Source organism: Ostrinia furnacalis, unplaced genomic scaffold (genome assembly GCF_004193835.3).
Source record: "Ostrinia furnacalis isolate ACB-3 unplaced genomic scaffold, ASM419383v2 OfSCF6076, whole genome shotgun sequence".
Classification (NCBI taxonomy): Eukaryota; Metazoa; Arthropoda; class Insecta; order Lepidoptera; family Crambidae; genus Ostrinia; species Ostrinia furnacalis.
The window spans coordinates 414,690-432,703 of NW_021136315.1; the positions used below are offsets into that span (position 1 = coordinate 414,690).

Consider the following 18,014-nt stretch of genomic DNA (forward strand, 5'->3'; position numbering starts at 1 on the left):
AATTACCTACTTGCAATGACAATGTGTGCTAGTCAAAACTCTTTATAGTATTTCCTTTAATCGTTCGTTCGTTTCAGCCGAAAGACGTCCACTGCTGGACAAAGGCCTCCCCCAAGGATTTCCACAAAGACCGGTCCTGCGCCGCTTGCATCCAGGTACTTCCCGCGACCTTCACCAGATCGTCGGTCCACCTAGTGGGAGGCCTGCCCACGCTACGTCTTCCAGCTCGTGGTCGCCACTCAAGAACTTTTCTGCCCCAGCGGCCATCATCTCTTCGAGCTATGTGCCCCGCCCACTGCCACTTGATTTTAGCGATTCTGCGGGCTATGTCAGTCACTCTGGTTCTCCTACGAATCTCCTCATTTCTGATTCGATCACGCAGGTGGTCGCTTACATGAGGCCCATAGTAAGCGACCACGTCTCAGAGCCATACACCATCACTGGCAACACACACTGGTCAAATACTTTTGACTTGAGACACTGCGGTATTTCGGACGTGAGAATTTCGCGAAGCTTCCCGAACGCTGCCCAGCCGATTTCCTTTAATACCACTAAATAAACTAATGTAAATACATTTGTGATATGATATTATGACCTACTGGTGGACGCAAAGTTCGTCGGTCGTTTTATGTCCTTTAAGCTAATCTCGTTAATATTATCATTTTATCGACTATTTTTACTTACTTACCCATGCTTTTTACCTATTACTGGCCAAAGTAAAAGCTTTAAACTTCTACCAAAGAAACCGTGGTGGCATGCAGTTTGCGGTCTGCAGTCCATCTTGGACTTGTACCTAAACTCTGACTGGTGACTACATCAAGTCAAGCTACTTCTTTACTCTTTTTGTATCTGTCACTCAGTAAAGAAATACAGAGTCGAGTATTATTATTACCTATAAGTATAAAAGATGGAAGCAAAGATAACTTTGCTCTCCGTTTATTACTAAGACGAGTTTGTTGCGAGTTGTTTGCGGTATAAACTGATACGTGGTGATTTATGTTGCTCTTGAGCTCGTGGGAAAATTGAAAAGTTACGGTGTGTACCTTGTAGTTAAGGTAGATGAGACTTGTTGCGGTATGATTTGTAGGTTAGCTTGGTTATTACGTGATTGTTTTGCAAGTTATTAGTACCTAGTTACAGCTCTTACAAGTCATGATAGTAGATAAATGAGACGTTTTATTTCAGGACAAAAGTGCAGTCGCCACAGGCACGCCACACCAGCCTTTAGTAAACCTAAAAATCATATTAAAATTTTGTAAGCCTCATGGCCGTTTTCACCATCAATCCCTAATTTTTAACCCTCAATTTGCATGGTAGGTCCCAGGGACTCCATGTGAAACTGTTTTGGTCCATAAAATTTTTCAATACGCGTATACAGTGTTGTGCGCTTGAGTAGCTTCCTTTGGTGTCGTGGCCAACTCGAGGGCGAGAGGTTGTGTGCGTGCTCATCACAGAAAGGTGAGTAATTGACACTTGCGGAGTCCCGTGGACTCCACCATACACTTTGTGTAGCAAAAAATTGTATTATGATATTATGTTTTTTTTTATCCTACAGTTATATTAATGGTTTAAGTGGATCAAAAAGCATTGAACAGTCACAATACATAATTTATCAATACGGTAGATGGAAATGAGGCCTCAGATATAAGGAAATCTAGAAGAAAATGCAGACGATGAAGGAAAAGAAGAGGACTTTACATCTTATGTCCCGAAAGTTTTTTTTTTTGGTGATATTGTATTTTGATGGTGTTTTGATGAATAAAAACAAAGACTGCTTATTTTGAAATTAATTTGACAAAAAATATACTTGTATTATTCGAAAAAGTTTTGCAAGCAATGTGCTGCTCGTACTAATTACTAAGTCATTGCACGTTTTTTCGTGTAATTTTTTTTCTAACAGTTTAGATATTATTTATTAAGAAGACTGTTATGTCCACATAATTTAGAAAAATAAATTTTTTTGGATAATTTTTTTTCTAAGTTTATGAGGTACAAAATGGCTATGTCGATTTTTATGTGATTTTTACGACTAAATGAAAAAAAAAATTTCAAATGATTGTTAATTAATGTTTCCATTTCTGTTGTTTCTAATTAATAGTATATTAACCATATCATGTTACCAAATAAAAAATATATTACTTTTATAAGTTTGAGTCTATTTTTTCTTCATTTGAAATATGGAGTCCCAGGGTCTCCACCTTACACTTAGCGTAAGTTTTAGTCACCATGCAAACTGAGGGTTAAGTGACCCCTATGGTGACAAATAACAGGAATTTTGTTGACGTAGGGGTCACTCAAAAATTAGGGATTGATGGTGAAAACGGGCATCAGCTTCCTAAACTAAGGCTGAGTTGCACCATCTAACTTTAACTTGCACAAACGTCAAAAATCTGTCAAACTCCATACAAAAAAACCGGTTCTTACGATTAAAATAAGGTGGTGTAACTCAGCCTAAGATCCAAAAATGTTTGGTTGCGATCTTTTTAATCAAGCGCTGTATTACAATAACATTTATGAAGGACGAATATTAATATCTTTAAGTTATAAGTGTGTAAATTGTATACACCTAAAGACGTATGAAAGTACCCAATTTATAGGAAAAGGTTTCTTAAAGAAATCCGAAAGTTCTACTTGTTTGGCCACAGTATTCGACAGGACTTCATCCCACGGGACTGGCTATACCTCAGATCATAGAAAGAGAATAGATATGAAGTTGCGCGTAACTACAACGAGAACCAGTGTCCCCACATTTCCCCCACCACAGCTCCCACACACACATTCAACTGTGTAAAAACAAAGCGACTGAGAGTCTACGACAACATGTGCAACCGGCTTAAAAGTGCTGTGATTGGCCAGAAGGCGTGCCTTATGGCCAATCAATGGCCACGTGACGTGACGCACACTTTGAAAAAAGCAATTAGAGAGAAGAAAGATAAAATGGAGTCGATAAGATATCGATACTTTAAATCCTGGGGGCAAGGCTCGAAATTGGTTTAAAAAATGCTTGTATGAAAACCTTTTTATTATTATACGTTATTATTATGTTCTTTAACGATTTTTGCATAAAGGAGTCAGTTCCATTTTGTATGGACGAAAAACTCAGAATCAATTATTGGGACTAAATGAAGTTACCTTATATTAATTTACCCCAACCAAAGCTCAATGTCGTTATCGATGGAGTATAGAAGTTATAGACTGACAAAGTTTGTATGAAAAGTCATGGGTTAAGTAGGTACTTGCGATTTTTACCAGTATTTACAATATTGGTAATATATTATTATTTACTTTAATAATAATAACAGGATCACTGTAATTATTATTAACTACTATCGCGCATTAACTTTTTAATTATGGCGAAATTCGTACCGCCTATGTTTATCAAAAATAATGCCTATATTAGGCTTTCAACTAGCTCTTATAGTAATTACATAGTTGACAGTTACTAATCCCTTCTACTATTGTTATTGTTTTTGTAAAAACTTAAAAATCGCAAGCAACTCATGATTTTTTCATTCAAAATTAGAAAATAGAAAATAATAATTTACTTCTATTTATCGATAATAGGAAACCGTATTAGAACACGAGCCCTGCACTATGTTACGACCGGCACATGCGGCCGTACTGTGTATTTTCACGCGTCAGTGGATATCGGAAGAAATAAAATACATTGCGCAGTAGTTACGCATGACATAAAGTGGTTGCTAACTAAATCGTCAATGTACAACGTGTTTGAATTTTTATCACCACTAATTTCGATATCGCAGTAAATGTCACGGCACTGAATTCGTTCGTAAAAATGTTTAGTTTGTTTTATTTATAAGCAAAATACCAATGGATTTGCAATACTTACATGTGGTAAATGACTTCATTGTTCCTGTAGTTCTTCGTTTCACTTATGTTATTGCACGTTACGACGCATTATCCAACAATATCGGAGAACATTTCCTCAGTACGACTGAATCGCGACTAACCTGGCGTCGCGGGCGATGTTCGTTTCTGGGCATATCGCGGAGACACGCGCCACGCCCCCGTTTCACATCTATTCCCTTCTATGATCTGAGGGCTATACCTTACATAGGTCCCAGGGTTCTTTCCAACTTGTATTTCTGTTTAAACTTTTAAAAGTCGCAAAAGTTTCCACAAGTTTCGCAAGGTGAAGTTGTAATTTACTATTTCTGGACTTTCATTGGACACCATAGACGATAAAGTCAGGTGAGAAAACCTACAGGTTTTGTAAAACATTTTCTGGGAAAAATTAGAAAAAAAATTAAGTTGGTTTTTCACAGATAAAGTTTTGCAAAACTCTTTCTGAAACAAATTAAAATGTACATATAAATGCTGAAAACTGACGGACGGACGGAATCATCGATTATGTTAAGCCACATCATCATCATTTTAGCCATAGGACGTCCACTGCTGAACAAAGGCCTCCCCCAATAATTTACATATTGGCCGATTGGTAGCGTGCTGCATCCAGCGCTTTCCTGCTATCTTTAAGAGGTCGTCGGTCCACCAGAGCAATAACCTCATCATCATTTCAGTCATAGGACGTTCACTGCTGAACGTCCTATGACTGAAATGATGATGAGGTGATGAGAAATGATCATAGACCTCCCCCAATGCTTTCCACGTTGCAATAACCTCACCTAACTTAAATTATCGCAAGCTTATTTCAAATATACATTTTCATAACGCAACCCTCTGTATAAAGTATGTCACGCATGTCTTCAAAAACACGCGTAACGCGTTGTAGACTTTTTCTACTTAAAATGTTCCGATAAAGGCCCAAAATAAACATGAAACGCACAAACTTAGATCCTGTTTTATCAAACTACAATCTAAACCTCAAATTACAAAACTAACAACAAGAAAAACTCTCCCATTTTAGAGAAAGCAAAACAAACGGTTGTCGATACAGACTGAAAATGGCGTCTGGAGGATTGACCCTCTTTGTTGGGAACTCCATAAAAAGTTAAGTTACACTTCTTGCGAGGTCCTAGTTCGGTGACACTTCGGTGCGAGTCGGTGCGAGTTGGTGCGAGTCGTCAAAACAAGTTTGTTCCTTGGTTATGACTTGAGTTTGAGATGATATGGTGCAGTTTTGCTTTTGCTTTGGTTTTTAGGGTTCCGTACCCAGAGGTGTACAGGAAACTTTGGACCTTAGCCATTAATAAACTTTTGTTATCATTTTGACTGTCTGTCTGTGAGCTTATAACACAGGGACAACTACAATGAAATTTGATATCTTAACAAGGAAAAGTTATATCGTGCTCAATAGCTATTCACATCAATTATTTATTTATTTTATTGAGAAAGATTTACCAAACACATCTTTAGTCTTTACACTAACAAATAATGCATACAATGATGACAAGACCAAAAGATTCAATTAATTAGTAGGTACAGTCGCCAGCAATGTTTGTATATTTTTATACGGGACTATTCCCACCTCTCGTTCCCATCGCTGCAACTCCTATGTGGCCAGGATCTACAGCTTGACCGCCGATAAAAACTGAACCATATATTTTTGTTGCAAAAACACAAATCCTTTTTAAGACTACGTCAGATTTGAGAAAATCATTAAAGACATCAATTCAATTTAATTAACTTGATGTATTGCCATCAATTTACGTGAAAAATATTTATGAGTTCCTTCACAGAATTTTGTAGGTAAATCTATAATGCCGTCTGAATACGTGGCTTTCATCTGACGTATTCATTCTATAAAGTATTGGAAATTCCGACGGTACAAATTGCCAGGTTGTTAAGATGGCTCCACACAAAGCGGTCGGTCCCGGGATCGATTCCTCTAAGCCCTATTCAGCCAACACTCGATTAGTACAGAGTGAGTGACTCAATCATCACTCAAATGAATGCTATTGAAAATAATCCCTCCACTAACGAAGGAGGGAAATTAAGTTTGTAAAGAGAATGCCCTGGGGGTGTGGTCTAGGTGAAAAGCTATTCGATATTATACAATGTTATCCGTTGGTGGTGTAGCAAATTTTAAGGTTAGATTCTACTGCTCAAATGCAAGAAATCTCTTAAAGAGGATGAAGTCCATATCCCACAACGGATATACTTACTAAAACTCAGCATAATATTATGCCATCATAGTCAACATCATTTTAATTATTTAATTAATTTGACATTATTAGCACATGGCCTCGGTTTCAAATCATCACTAAATTGATAATTCCGCAGTTAAATGCGTAACTAGCGACTATACGTATAACATTTTTGATGCGAAATAGCTCCTATTAAAACTAAATAAGATCTTGTATGTTAACTTAAAACCTGTGTCATTTCCTGTATTATTAAATTATTTGTATTTGTATTCCTTACCAAAAATGACATTGGCATAATTTAAAGGTCATACTAAATGTTTAATTTGGAGACAAAACGTCATTTCTCAATTTTTCTATCAATAAACTCCAGAAAAAGCAAAAAGCAATAATATTTATTGAAAGGTTTATTTTTGTCTATAATTTAAAAACTCTTCTTTCTCATCTTTTTGGATAGATGAAACTCTTTAATCGAACTAACATCTTATCCTAAGGACTCATTGTCCAGATAAACCGCTCGTCATGCGGTGTGCATGCATTAGTCAAAATGACGGACAGTAAGCCTAACTCTACATAATATAGTTTGAGTTTTAGTTCGTTAAAGCCTAGTCTTAATGCTGATTTTACATTCCGCGTGTCACTTAAACCACCGCAGCTGGGAAACTGGAAATTTATCTTATTATATTTGACTTCATTGGCGATATGAAAGACTGCAGCTGCGGGTTCTATCTGAACGAGATAAGGCATCTTTTGTGAATTGCACAAAGTGAATTAAATGCTCTTAGAGTTTCCACCGCGAGGCTAATGTTACTGCAGTTTTAATGCTGGCTTTTTCTTCTTTTCAATTCGATTCCCATAACTGAATGTAAGACAGAGGTGTACTTATGTACCTAGAAAGTGAAATATGTAGAATACGGCAATAACATAAGCATAAAATTACGAAATATTTATATCTATTTCATGAAAAAAAATCCCATTAATCGTGTCTTGTCTGAAATTTTATTTCAAGAATTTACAACCCTTTGGCTAGGTTGCACCATCATCCCACAGTTCCTACCCACTTAAAGCGAATGACCAAGCACCGTGGTCTTTTTAGTGGGTATGCCTTGTCCTTCTTGAAACGTCAAAAAAATGTTATCTCCATACAAAATACACCGGTTATCGTTATAGCTGTAGTACCATTAATGTTAGGTGGTGCAACTCAGCCTAAAAGTTTTTTGTTGATTTTCTAAAACAGTTCTTCATAAATGGTGTCCAATGCAGTGATTTCAAAATTGACTAACCATAATAATCTCTTAAATATTATCAATAATCTCTAGTGATATGACTAGAGATTGGACTGTCACCATGTCATTTACACCATCCTAGAGCGAATGGATTTTAACGAGTTTTCGTTACACAAATAATAGTACATTTAATGGCTGGAAATAGGCTGAAAATTAGATACAAACTTGCAAATAACCTCGCTATCTGTTAACATTGACTTGCCAAACTCGGACATTTGCGTTTGCATTCAGTCCGATAGCTGAAAGTGCAAATGTGCCAAAGGCTGGCTGCCAAAATACATGTAATATTATATGCGAAAGTGGGTCTGTCTTTTACCTCTTCACAAGTTAACCGCTGAACAGATTTATATTGGCAGTAATTTGATATAAACAGAGTCCTGGGACATATTATGATAATTTTATACCGGTTTTTTTCGAAAAAACGCACGTCATACAGACTTTTTATGACTGACCGAAATTCAAACATAAATCTCATAAAAATTCATAAAACTCATTTATTTATGCAAGTAGGCGTTTAAAAAGCACTTTTACGCAAAGTAAAAGGCAAGCTAGTCTATTTAAAGTGCAAATTGTAATGCACCAGAATGTATCTACAGATCCCAACTATATTATATATTATATATTATATATTATATATTATATATTATATATTATATATATTATTATATTATATATTATATATTATATTATATTATAATATTATAAATGCGAAAGTAACTCTGTCTGTCTGTCTGTCTGTCTGTCTGTCTGTCTGTTACGCTTTCCCGCTTAAACCTCGCAACCGATTTTGATGAAATTTGGCATAGAGATAGTTTGAGTCCCGGGAAAGAACATAGGATAGTTTTTATCCCGGTTTTTGAAACAGGGACGCGCGCGATAAAGTTTTTCTGTGACAGACAAAATTCCACGCGGGCGAAGCCGCGGGCGAAGCCGCGGGCGGAAAGCTAGTGGTAACTAAAATTAACGTTGACAGGTCTTGTGATCTGTTTCATCTTACTTAAACATGCTCATAAATGTCATGCTTGTTAGCATTTTTAAAATAAGCTTGCTCGAGTAACTTAAAATGAGCATGCTTATATTAGCAATGTTTCGACACACATGCTTAAGTAGCAATTGCTCAATGGTGGCACGCTTTCTTGCTAGTAATGAGCATGACATGTGCAATTGTGCCTTTAGTCAGTTGCCATAACAGTAATTTTAACTATTTTTGTAGGTATCGGCAGTTGGAATTAGATGTGTGATAGCCAGTTCCTCTGTGGTTAAGGATTCCAGTAGGCCTAGGACTTGCGCCATGATAAACGTTTATGAATTTTACGCAATAAATCCATACTTTAGATAATATTTTATCACATTCAATCCGACCATCGAGAGACATGTAGAGCAAGAGCTTCCTCGTATTTTTTGTGTAGCTTAACAAGAATTTCCTATGAACAGCTAAACTAATTTCAAACCTTCAACTTTTAAGCAAACATTTTAAGTAGCACGAGTTGCAACTTGTTAGAAATGTAATTTTAAGTCTTCGGAACTGGCAGCATTAGTTGCTGTTCAATCGCGAACTAGTTGGGGCTTGTGGATGAGATCTTTTGGCTTCTTTTTACTCACTAGTTTTTATTAAGTTTAGCTTCGATCGCTAGTTTATATGAACCTAGTGTAATATTATCAGCCATTGGTTTTGGATTAATAGCAATTCTGACATTATTTTCGTATGGTTGAGGGGAAAATTCAATGGTCATGGTTCGATTCTCAGGTGGAGCATTTACAAGATATTGCATCTACAGAGAATTGTGAGTACCTAAATCAAAATTAACAATTGATAGCTTACCACGGCACATTAGCGAATATTAAATTGTAAATAAAAGCTTAGCAACTGTCACTTCAACAGTTAAAATAATAAGTACATCGCTACTGATTATTATCATTACATAACCAACGAATAGTAAAACTAAAGTTTGAATTATTTTTCCCTGTTATAATTTAAAAAAAAACTTTGCGTTTAAATATCTTAGGAGTTAAGAGATGGGCATCAAAACCATTGCCCATATAATTACCCTAATAGCTTTGGACTCTTAGCTATTTCTCTGAACCGAATTGAACAGAGCGCTGTGTTTCAGAGTTTGAAATCTTTTAAACACTTCACAATGCGCTTGAAAGACTTAAACAAACACAAACCTAAATTGAAATGGTAACAAGTGTCGTTGAAATCCCAAGTTTGCAAATGAAATTTGCAATTTCAACCGTTCCAGTAGTAAAATGGCCTGAATGCCACTACTAAATTGTTTTCATGGCGGGGCCGCGCTTAAAGTTTAATATTGCAGTTAAATAATTAAATTTTATAGGTATGAGTTAAAGGTGACATGTATAATTAATAATTAATGATTCAACACGTATATATAAGTAAACATATTTTTATTTCTATACAAAGTAGCTCAAATAGGTATCCTTGGTTTAGTGTTGCATTAGACCGTTGAGCAAGAAATGTTGGCTTCATTTCCCAAATTCCAATTAATACGATTATAACAGCCAAGGGGAATTTTGTAATAACATGTTTTTGTTAATTCTGAAGCCGTCTTCAAAGTATCTGAGAGCTAGAGCTTAATTTTGCAGCAGCCAGTATGATATTTTCTGCCAGTATGATAAGTCTACTCGCCATCTTAACTTAAAGACATCCACTACTGGACAAGGGCCTCAAGGATTTCTACAACGATCGGGTCTGCTCTGCCCATATCCAGATCTGATTTCCCGCAATATTTACCAGTTTAATTGCACAATATAATAAGTATAAGTTTAACATTATTTTATCTCAAAATTCCTTACCAAGTCAAGACCAAAAATGTCTGGAACAGCCGAATTGCAATATTGTTACAAACGCGGAAATCTCATTTTGCGACTGTCGACAAAGCACCACCAAGCATTCGATCTCGGTTCAGCATGACGTAAAGACGCGGACGCGCCATTGTATTCGCTGCATTCTAGCTGTTTTGAGGACACAGGAAAATTTTAACGGCCTTTACATTCTGATCATAGATAAATAGATAGATATATTATTATCTATTTTTTCTTCATTTGAAAATTTGTAAGTACTATATTTAGTTACTATTTATTTAGTTTCTGCAAAGAAAGAATTTGGACTTTGATTTTGACTATTGTACACCGCTTGAAACAGACAAAAAAAAACAAGATGCACCCTACAAAGGCAGTACGACAGTGTGGGAAGGTGTGGGATATGTTTTAAGGATACAGTTGGTTTGAAAACCATCCGTGAATGTGGACAAAATGGAGGCGTGAGCGCTTGGGGTTCTTGGTATAAGGAAAGTAGGGTACTAGTCCTTTCGTCTAAACCATAAGCCTCTCTTAGACCCTTGCGCTCTCTCCAAATGCAGTATAATAAGCAGCAAAATAGTACCTATGTTCTGGCTGTTCTCTCACAGGCTGTATCTAGATCGGAATAAAGCTCGTGTAACTGTACAGCTGCATCGAAATGAGCCCGCTGTGCCAAATACCCGATGAAACAGTCTAATTAGCTCGCTTTCGGCTTTGACCCGTTTGACGGCGGAGAACAACGTTTTGCTTTTGTCGCTCCCACTCCGCTAATGTACGCCCGTAGTTGGATCATAATGAGATGTGCGTTCTTGTTTCAAATTTGAAACAAAAGAACGCGCAAATTGGACAGTTATACCGCGAGGATTGTGAGTCTATTTATATTTTGTACGGAACTGGCTGTTCAATTTTGTTTTAAACATTTTCCAAGGCAATACTTTTTAAAAATTGTTTCATAATATTGGCATGAGATTACACGTCATATATAAAAAATACTCGTATCAATTTAACACCTATGCTTGTTTGGTGGGTAAAAGCAATGAATCAGCATGTTCTATATTACTACGTTACGCTCGCGCTGTACTTTTCATACTGTTTCTGAAATGTATTAAGCTTAAAATTAATATACTTGTTAGTTAGACTGAACCTGTGTACAATGCTTCGTAGTATGCTAGTATATTCTGAGAGGGAATGTACACTTGGGAATGTTATGTACATTTACACATGTAAATAATGAGAAATCAATACATGTTGCAACTACTGCTCATTGATTTAATTACAAAGTCGGTAACCCAACATTGGCATTGGTCAGTGCCATAAACCCAACGTTTATAGATCAGTAATAAACATCCACTTTTATAGGCAAAGTGCGTACTTTATACCTCTTCCAAACATTGATGGTCTACCACATCCGTGTTCCACCGAACTGCACAAATTGTGTGCTTTACAACGGAATAAAAGTTGCTCTCGCAATCAGCTGATTAAACCAACTTGAACAAGCGAAAAGCAATCTAATGAGCTGAACACAAAGTCTGAACTCCATCGGGAACTACCGAAGCATGTGTGCAAGAGCTGAAATTCTCTTGAGAAAATTAGATAAAAGACGGCAATTTTGTTGAAATTACGACCGTTAAGTTGAGAATAAGTTATTTTTTCTGTTTTCACAAGAAACGGTGGAGATTTTGTGCTCGGATTAAGTCATAACCGTAGGGCGCTAGATTGGTTCAATTTGGGACTTATTTTGTTTTTTATTAGTACACAAATACAGAGAAATTCCTCGGATTTTATTCATTTATTTATTCCACACATTTACAACATCATTACAGGTAGAAAAGACCTAACGCGACAGTATAATTTATTCTAGGTACCTCGTGAATTCACTCAGAGAACACGAAAACAATGGTGATTCTGATTGATTTGTTAAATTATAATTTGGACCAGGTGAAAAGTGACTATTTAACCCTTAACCGCCTACCATACGTCTCACAGACCCTGTCGATATAATAATTGTGAATATTTTTGCGCTGGAGTGTTGCATCGACTCGTTAGTTTCTGTACCTTTTCCCCGCGCCCCTCAGCACCGCACAACGGCTTGTCGAGGTTGGATGTGCGCGCGTTTGCTTCAGGTAAGTAAATAAATACCAGAATGGGTCTGAAAGACCCCTGTTAGGAGGTTACGTAATTTTTTGTATGAGTGTTTTTTTGATTGTTTTAGTTATAATGGCTCTTAGTGAAGCTGAATTGAACGTTGGTTGAACAAGATCTGCCAGACGATGAAAACATACCAAACGACTAATGCAGCGATGTGGAGCCGGTTGAAATTAACCCAAAGGTAAAATACCTTACCATAGGTTTTTAACTGGCATGTCATTTTGGATGCATGTTCGCTTTTTAAATCAATTAGATAACTTAATAAATAAATAAATGTAATCCTTGATGTCAAGGTTTTAACCTCAAGATAACATCACTTCAGTTACTTACATTAAATGTCCATACATTTTATAAGAAAAAAGGTAACTTATCCCTCTCAATCTTGGAATTACCAACTCATTCCTTAACCCAATTCCCTCCCATTGTGTGAACAGCACATTATCCTATGACGAAGTTTCCTCCAGCAAAGATTAAGCGTCGATCGAAACTTTTTCACTAAGTTCATAAGTAACTTTAATTCAGCTAACTTCTACATTTTATCAGCTTAAGAAAGTTCATGAGATAGCAAAACAGAAACTCGCTAGTCTGAAAATAAGACTCAATTAACTATTCTAGATCCCAGCACTTTGGGAATGAGGCGAGATTTTTGTAGAGACGTCTGGATTTAAACTTATTTATATCGATTTATTTATTTAATTTATTTATTCATGAATAGAACGGTAGTACCAATTTATTACACTATTCAAACAAGACGTAACAAAGTTCAGAATATTATTTAAGTAGGTACTTATATCGAATCTCGAACATAGAATCGATAGATACGAGTACTATCGATAAAAATAAGTTTAAATCCTACACACATATTTATTTAATTTCCATATTAATTAAAAAATCCCTTTTAGGTGAAAAAAATCTAGTATTTAAAATACAATAACAAAAAAAACTACAATTAATTATTAATATTCCTGTCACTCAAGAGCTTTCTCATAATACATTTTACTTTTAAGATGATGTTTTTGACTAAGACCTTTTTAGTTGCATTTTATACAATTTTATTTAATATTTCGATCAATGACTTCACCGATAGCTTGCTAATTTTCAACGTAGCCCTTTAAGTATCAGCGAATCGAGACACAATAGAAATTAATTATTACTGCGGTCTCGTGCGAACACATAGGGTTTCACGAACTAGAATATCGATACGAGCGAGTCTTTGTATCGATATGTAGTAAGGCACATCACTTTTCAGTATAAAGGCATTCACAGCCATCCTATTATTCCACCAAAATAAAGGACTGTATTTTTTCATTACTCGCGCTATAACAAAGAAAAAAACAATATCCAGTAGGGTCACTGTTCCTTTGTTTGGGGCAAAGTGAAATCTCCTTCTACCCTCAATCTAAATCAAGTAATGGGCCTTTGAATGCGGGATTCAATGAGAGCTAAACAATAAGGGATGATACCATGGGACTTATTAACTGGAGCCGTGAATGAGAGGAAAAAGTGTAAAGAAATCCGAGGGAAGAGATTGGATGCAACAGATTATTTGGGGATTAAGACAGTGTATTGGACAACTGAAATGATTTCGAAGAGCGAAGAATAGAAATTAATATTATGTACCTAATATTTATTGTTTCTTTTCTTAATTTTGTCTTTAGTTAATGTCCTACTTTAAACTCGAGTCAACGTTCGATAATGGGAAATGATGTATCCACCTGTAAAGGCATATATTTTAATATTGTACCTACTCAACACTGTATTATTGTTATATGTAAAGTTATATGTCGTTGGTGTATCTTTTTCAATAAATAAATAAAATAAATAAATAAAAATAAATTAATATTGTCTAGTATTTTTTTTTTTGTCTTCGGCACTTTTTCGATTTTGGTTAAAGTACCTAATAATGTGCTCACAGTTTTTATTGAACTTCGAAAGTTCTGAGCTCCAAGGGCGTTTAGTTGCAGTCTGCTAATGGATACAGTCTGCTACCAAACGTGAAAAGAGAGAGAGATCCAACAATACGTAGCTTACAAGCTATGTTTTGTTGATCCCCTTGAGTTGATGGACTATTGAGTTAATGAGGGCTATGAACGTGACGATTGGTTGGGATTTTGTTATGATTTGTTGTGGTTTATAGGGGTCAATCCGTAAATTGTTGCATGTCATCTCGTGCTCATGCCGGAGTCTGCTAAATATTGGGCAGTCTCGCATGAGATGGTCAATATCCTGTANTGCGGAAACCTCTTATAGCCCTAATTGCAAATTGACGCTGGAAAGACCTGAGGGCTCTCCGCACGCAGTAAAATCGTGTAGCTCCACCCCATATTCCCGCAGCGTAAGTTATGATGGGCTGTATGACCTGTCGGTATATTGTCGATACGTTTTCCGGACTTGCTCCCCAGGTAGGTTTTACGAATAGTGATAGTTTTTTGAAAATTTTGGTGGCTTTTGTGACTATGTATTTGCTGTGGGCTATAAAATGGTGTAGGATACTGTGGAAAACTATTTGATTTGAGCCCTATGTTTAGTATTCGACGTCCTGTGGTAGAAATGACGATGACAATAATAAATGTGTAGCGAAATTGTTAATTATCTTCCGTTAATGATATGAGTTCGGCAACACTAATTCACGTAATTTAATGAAAATGTGTTAGAAACAAACCAAATTGCCAATAGTTTATTATTTAGTAGCACTAGGCATTTCGCTCATTCACTTAATTAACGTTATTGATTTCAAAGCAAATACCGCCTTTTCTGTGGATTTCTATCTTATTAATTTATGACTTAGCACGTCAACTACTATTACTGTGTACCTATCTGAGACCAGAATGAGAATAACGTCCGTATTCACAAACGATGCTTGTTTAAATGAAGCAGCAAATCGAACGCACAGCGTTGAATACAGCTCTGTGATTGGTTCATGTGTCACCCTGTACGTCCACGCGCACTGTGAGACCTCTTAATAGAGTTTGTGAATACGAGCGTAAATCTCAGATACCGCTGGTTCTAGTATACAATTTTCAATCCATTACAACCCCGTGGAGACCTCAAAATAATAACTGCATTTTTCACATTACACAAGAAAGGAATAAACTCGCACCACGAACATAAACTGTGTAAATTTAAAATTCCCAGTTTGACGGACCACAGAGCTCTGGGTCTAGACAAAGACATAAAGAAACAGTTCCAGCTCAAAGCGAAAGAAGAGGATGTTAATTGGAAACAGAGTTATATTGGACGGAAACGGAAACACCCACCATTATGCTTTGTGGAGTACTCTTTATGGAAGCTGGAACAGGAATTTATTAATGCGAACGTACAATATGAGCGGCTATGATGAGGAGAATGTATTGTACATTAGTAAATTTGTAGTTCTTGCTGGAATATTTTGTATTAAATGGCTGAGTTGCACAACCTAACTTTAAAGGTGACTATAACGATAACCGGTGCTTTTTGTATGGAGTTTGACAGTTTTTTGACGTTGTTAAAGTTCAAGTAAGATGATGCAACCCAGCCTAAGTGACATTTTATACTTCATCATAATATTCATCATTTCAATGCCATTGGCCATTGATGAAAATATGCTTCACCATAAATCCAAAGTGGCCATTGGTAACGGCCAGCGCCTTTCTTCAACTTTTGTAAAGTCATCTGTCAATTTTGTAACAACAACTTTCGTTTCGTTCACCAAATTTACGTTAGCCAAATTACGTCCACTGCTAGACAAAAGCCGCTCACCAAAACAACAATTTTTCGGTAGATTATTTTGGAAAGAAGTTTTTTTTTAAATTAAGGTACATGGTAGCAATCCCGTCAGTAATAATAATTTATACTAAATGTTTCTATAATTGAACCAGAATCGTCTTTCTATTATTTTTTCTTACTGCAGAATAAGAAAAAGTTATGCCCTACGCCTACCCCCTAACCATTCCCCTCCCATGTAGAAAGTACCCAGCACACTTATACACCATCGCGGCTGAAAAAGGAAATTTATTTTCGTGTTTTATTATAGCCATTTTGGACGCCACGTCGCAGGGTTGCCGCTTTTATGGCGAAAGCTTTATTGCTTTAAATTTTTAGAACTTGGGTTATTTTTATTTGTGACGTAAACTAGGCCAAGGAAATTAAATCGAGTTTTTACAAATTAAGTGACATTTCGGTGTTCTTGTTAACGTTTTTTTTTGCGGGTTTTAAGTAATTATTTTTTCATTTTCTTACAGGCTTTTGTTTTACAAAACAGAAACTACACATTTTGGTCGTGTTCTAGACTGCATCCTACTTAACATCAGGTGCGATTGTGGTCAAATACCTGCCTTGTTATGCATAAAAAAAATTTAATATAACGATTGTTATTTAATTCATTTAACGCGTGTATTATTCGAAAAAGTTTCTTATTTATGGAGTCTCATCAAAATTGAAATTAGAAAAAAATACATAACAGATTTTTGTGTCTGTCAGTTCAGTACCATTTGCCTGTTTAAAAATGGCAAAGACAAAAATAACATCCGAATAATTAAGAAGCGGATAATTAACTGGCAATTAAGCCAGAGCGGTAACGGTTTAGTAACAAAATTATCCATTACCGAAAATAAACACGGGCGCGTAAAACAGAGTAAGGCAGTTTGCAAAAACTGGACCGCACTCCGGCAAATTGGTGTAATCTTTAACCGGTGTTAAATAGCGGCAATTAAGGACACATTTGTTGGGATAGCCGGCTGTGGGCACAGTTAGGGGCCTAGGGCTGCCACAAGCTATTTATTTATTTATTTAGAAAAAAAAATATTTTGGTTCCAACCCTTTAACTACTGACGTGGGGGCCTCTCAGGCCTTGCAAAAGTAAAATTGTTGAATTTCTCCTCTCCCACGTGCACGACACACCCGAATCTTTAAGTACCTTCGAGTTTCATTGCGCCGAGGCTGTCAACAACGGTGCACGTGATTGCACGCGCAATTTCAGTAGGTAAATTAATTTTAAAGTTTCTTGTGGGCCTCTCAGGCCCCCACCTCAGTATTGGCGTAACTTTTTTTGTCTATAGTTTTCATTTAGTTGTCGTTTTTTCTTGAAATAATTTGAAAAAATCTATAATATGAAGCCCACAGTATGTCGTCCGAGAGAAAGCGGTATCTCGAAAGTAAAAATAACCAGCATTTAACGAAAAATAGAAGAACAGTAGTTTTTGGCACGTATGCTAGGAAATGATAAGCCTGTACCTGTCTATCAAGATTTCAACGATGAAACCAAGTGCCATACATGTATTTTGAAGATTTAAATGAAATCTACATTTTAAAAACATGTATGGCTTCCTTCACTGAGCAAAGCAAGTTTATCCAGACTGTGTTTAATTCGCACTATTTGATGTGTGTAATTTTTTTCCCCCTATTTCATATTAGGATTACTGATATATCATTAGCTAAAAAGACTATTGAAAATTATGATTCCAAGTTGATTTGTTGAATTTATGAATATTTTTCATGATAACTTTGTGAATCATGACTTCATAAGATTTTTTCCAAAAATGCTACATGTTTTCTGAATATTGAAATAATATGTACTTATTAACAAATAATTTACATAAAAATCGTTTTATTGTATTTAAATATAACCACTATTAATAATTATTAAACATAAAACCCTAAAAAGATTATATATTTTTAAAATAAGCACACAAATGTACGGGCCTCTCAGGCCCCCACG

General features: G+C 36.0%; 1 protein-coding gene across 1 annotated transcript in view; it reads right to left on the minus strand.

The window, feature by feature from the left end:
* The window catches only part of LOC114361971 (uncharacterized), a 34,430-nt gene extending 33,738 nt beyond the window's left edge, over positions 1-692 (minus strand). Inside the window, exon 1 of the mRNA XM_028317204.1 lies at positions 689-692. Within this exon, the coding sequence (XP_028173005.1) occupies positions 689-692 (4 nt within the window). The remainder of the gene's footprint in view (positions 1-688) is intronic.
* Between the last annotated feature and the right edge of the window lie 17,322 nt (positions 693-18,014).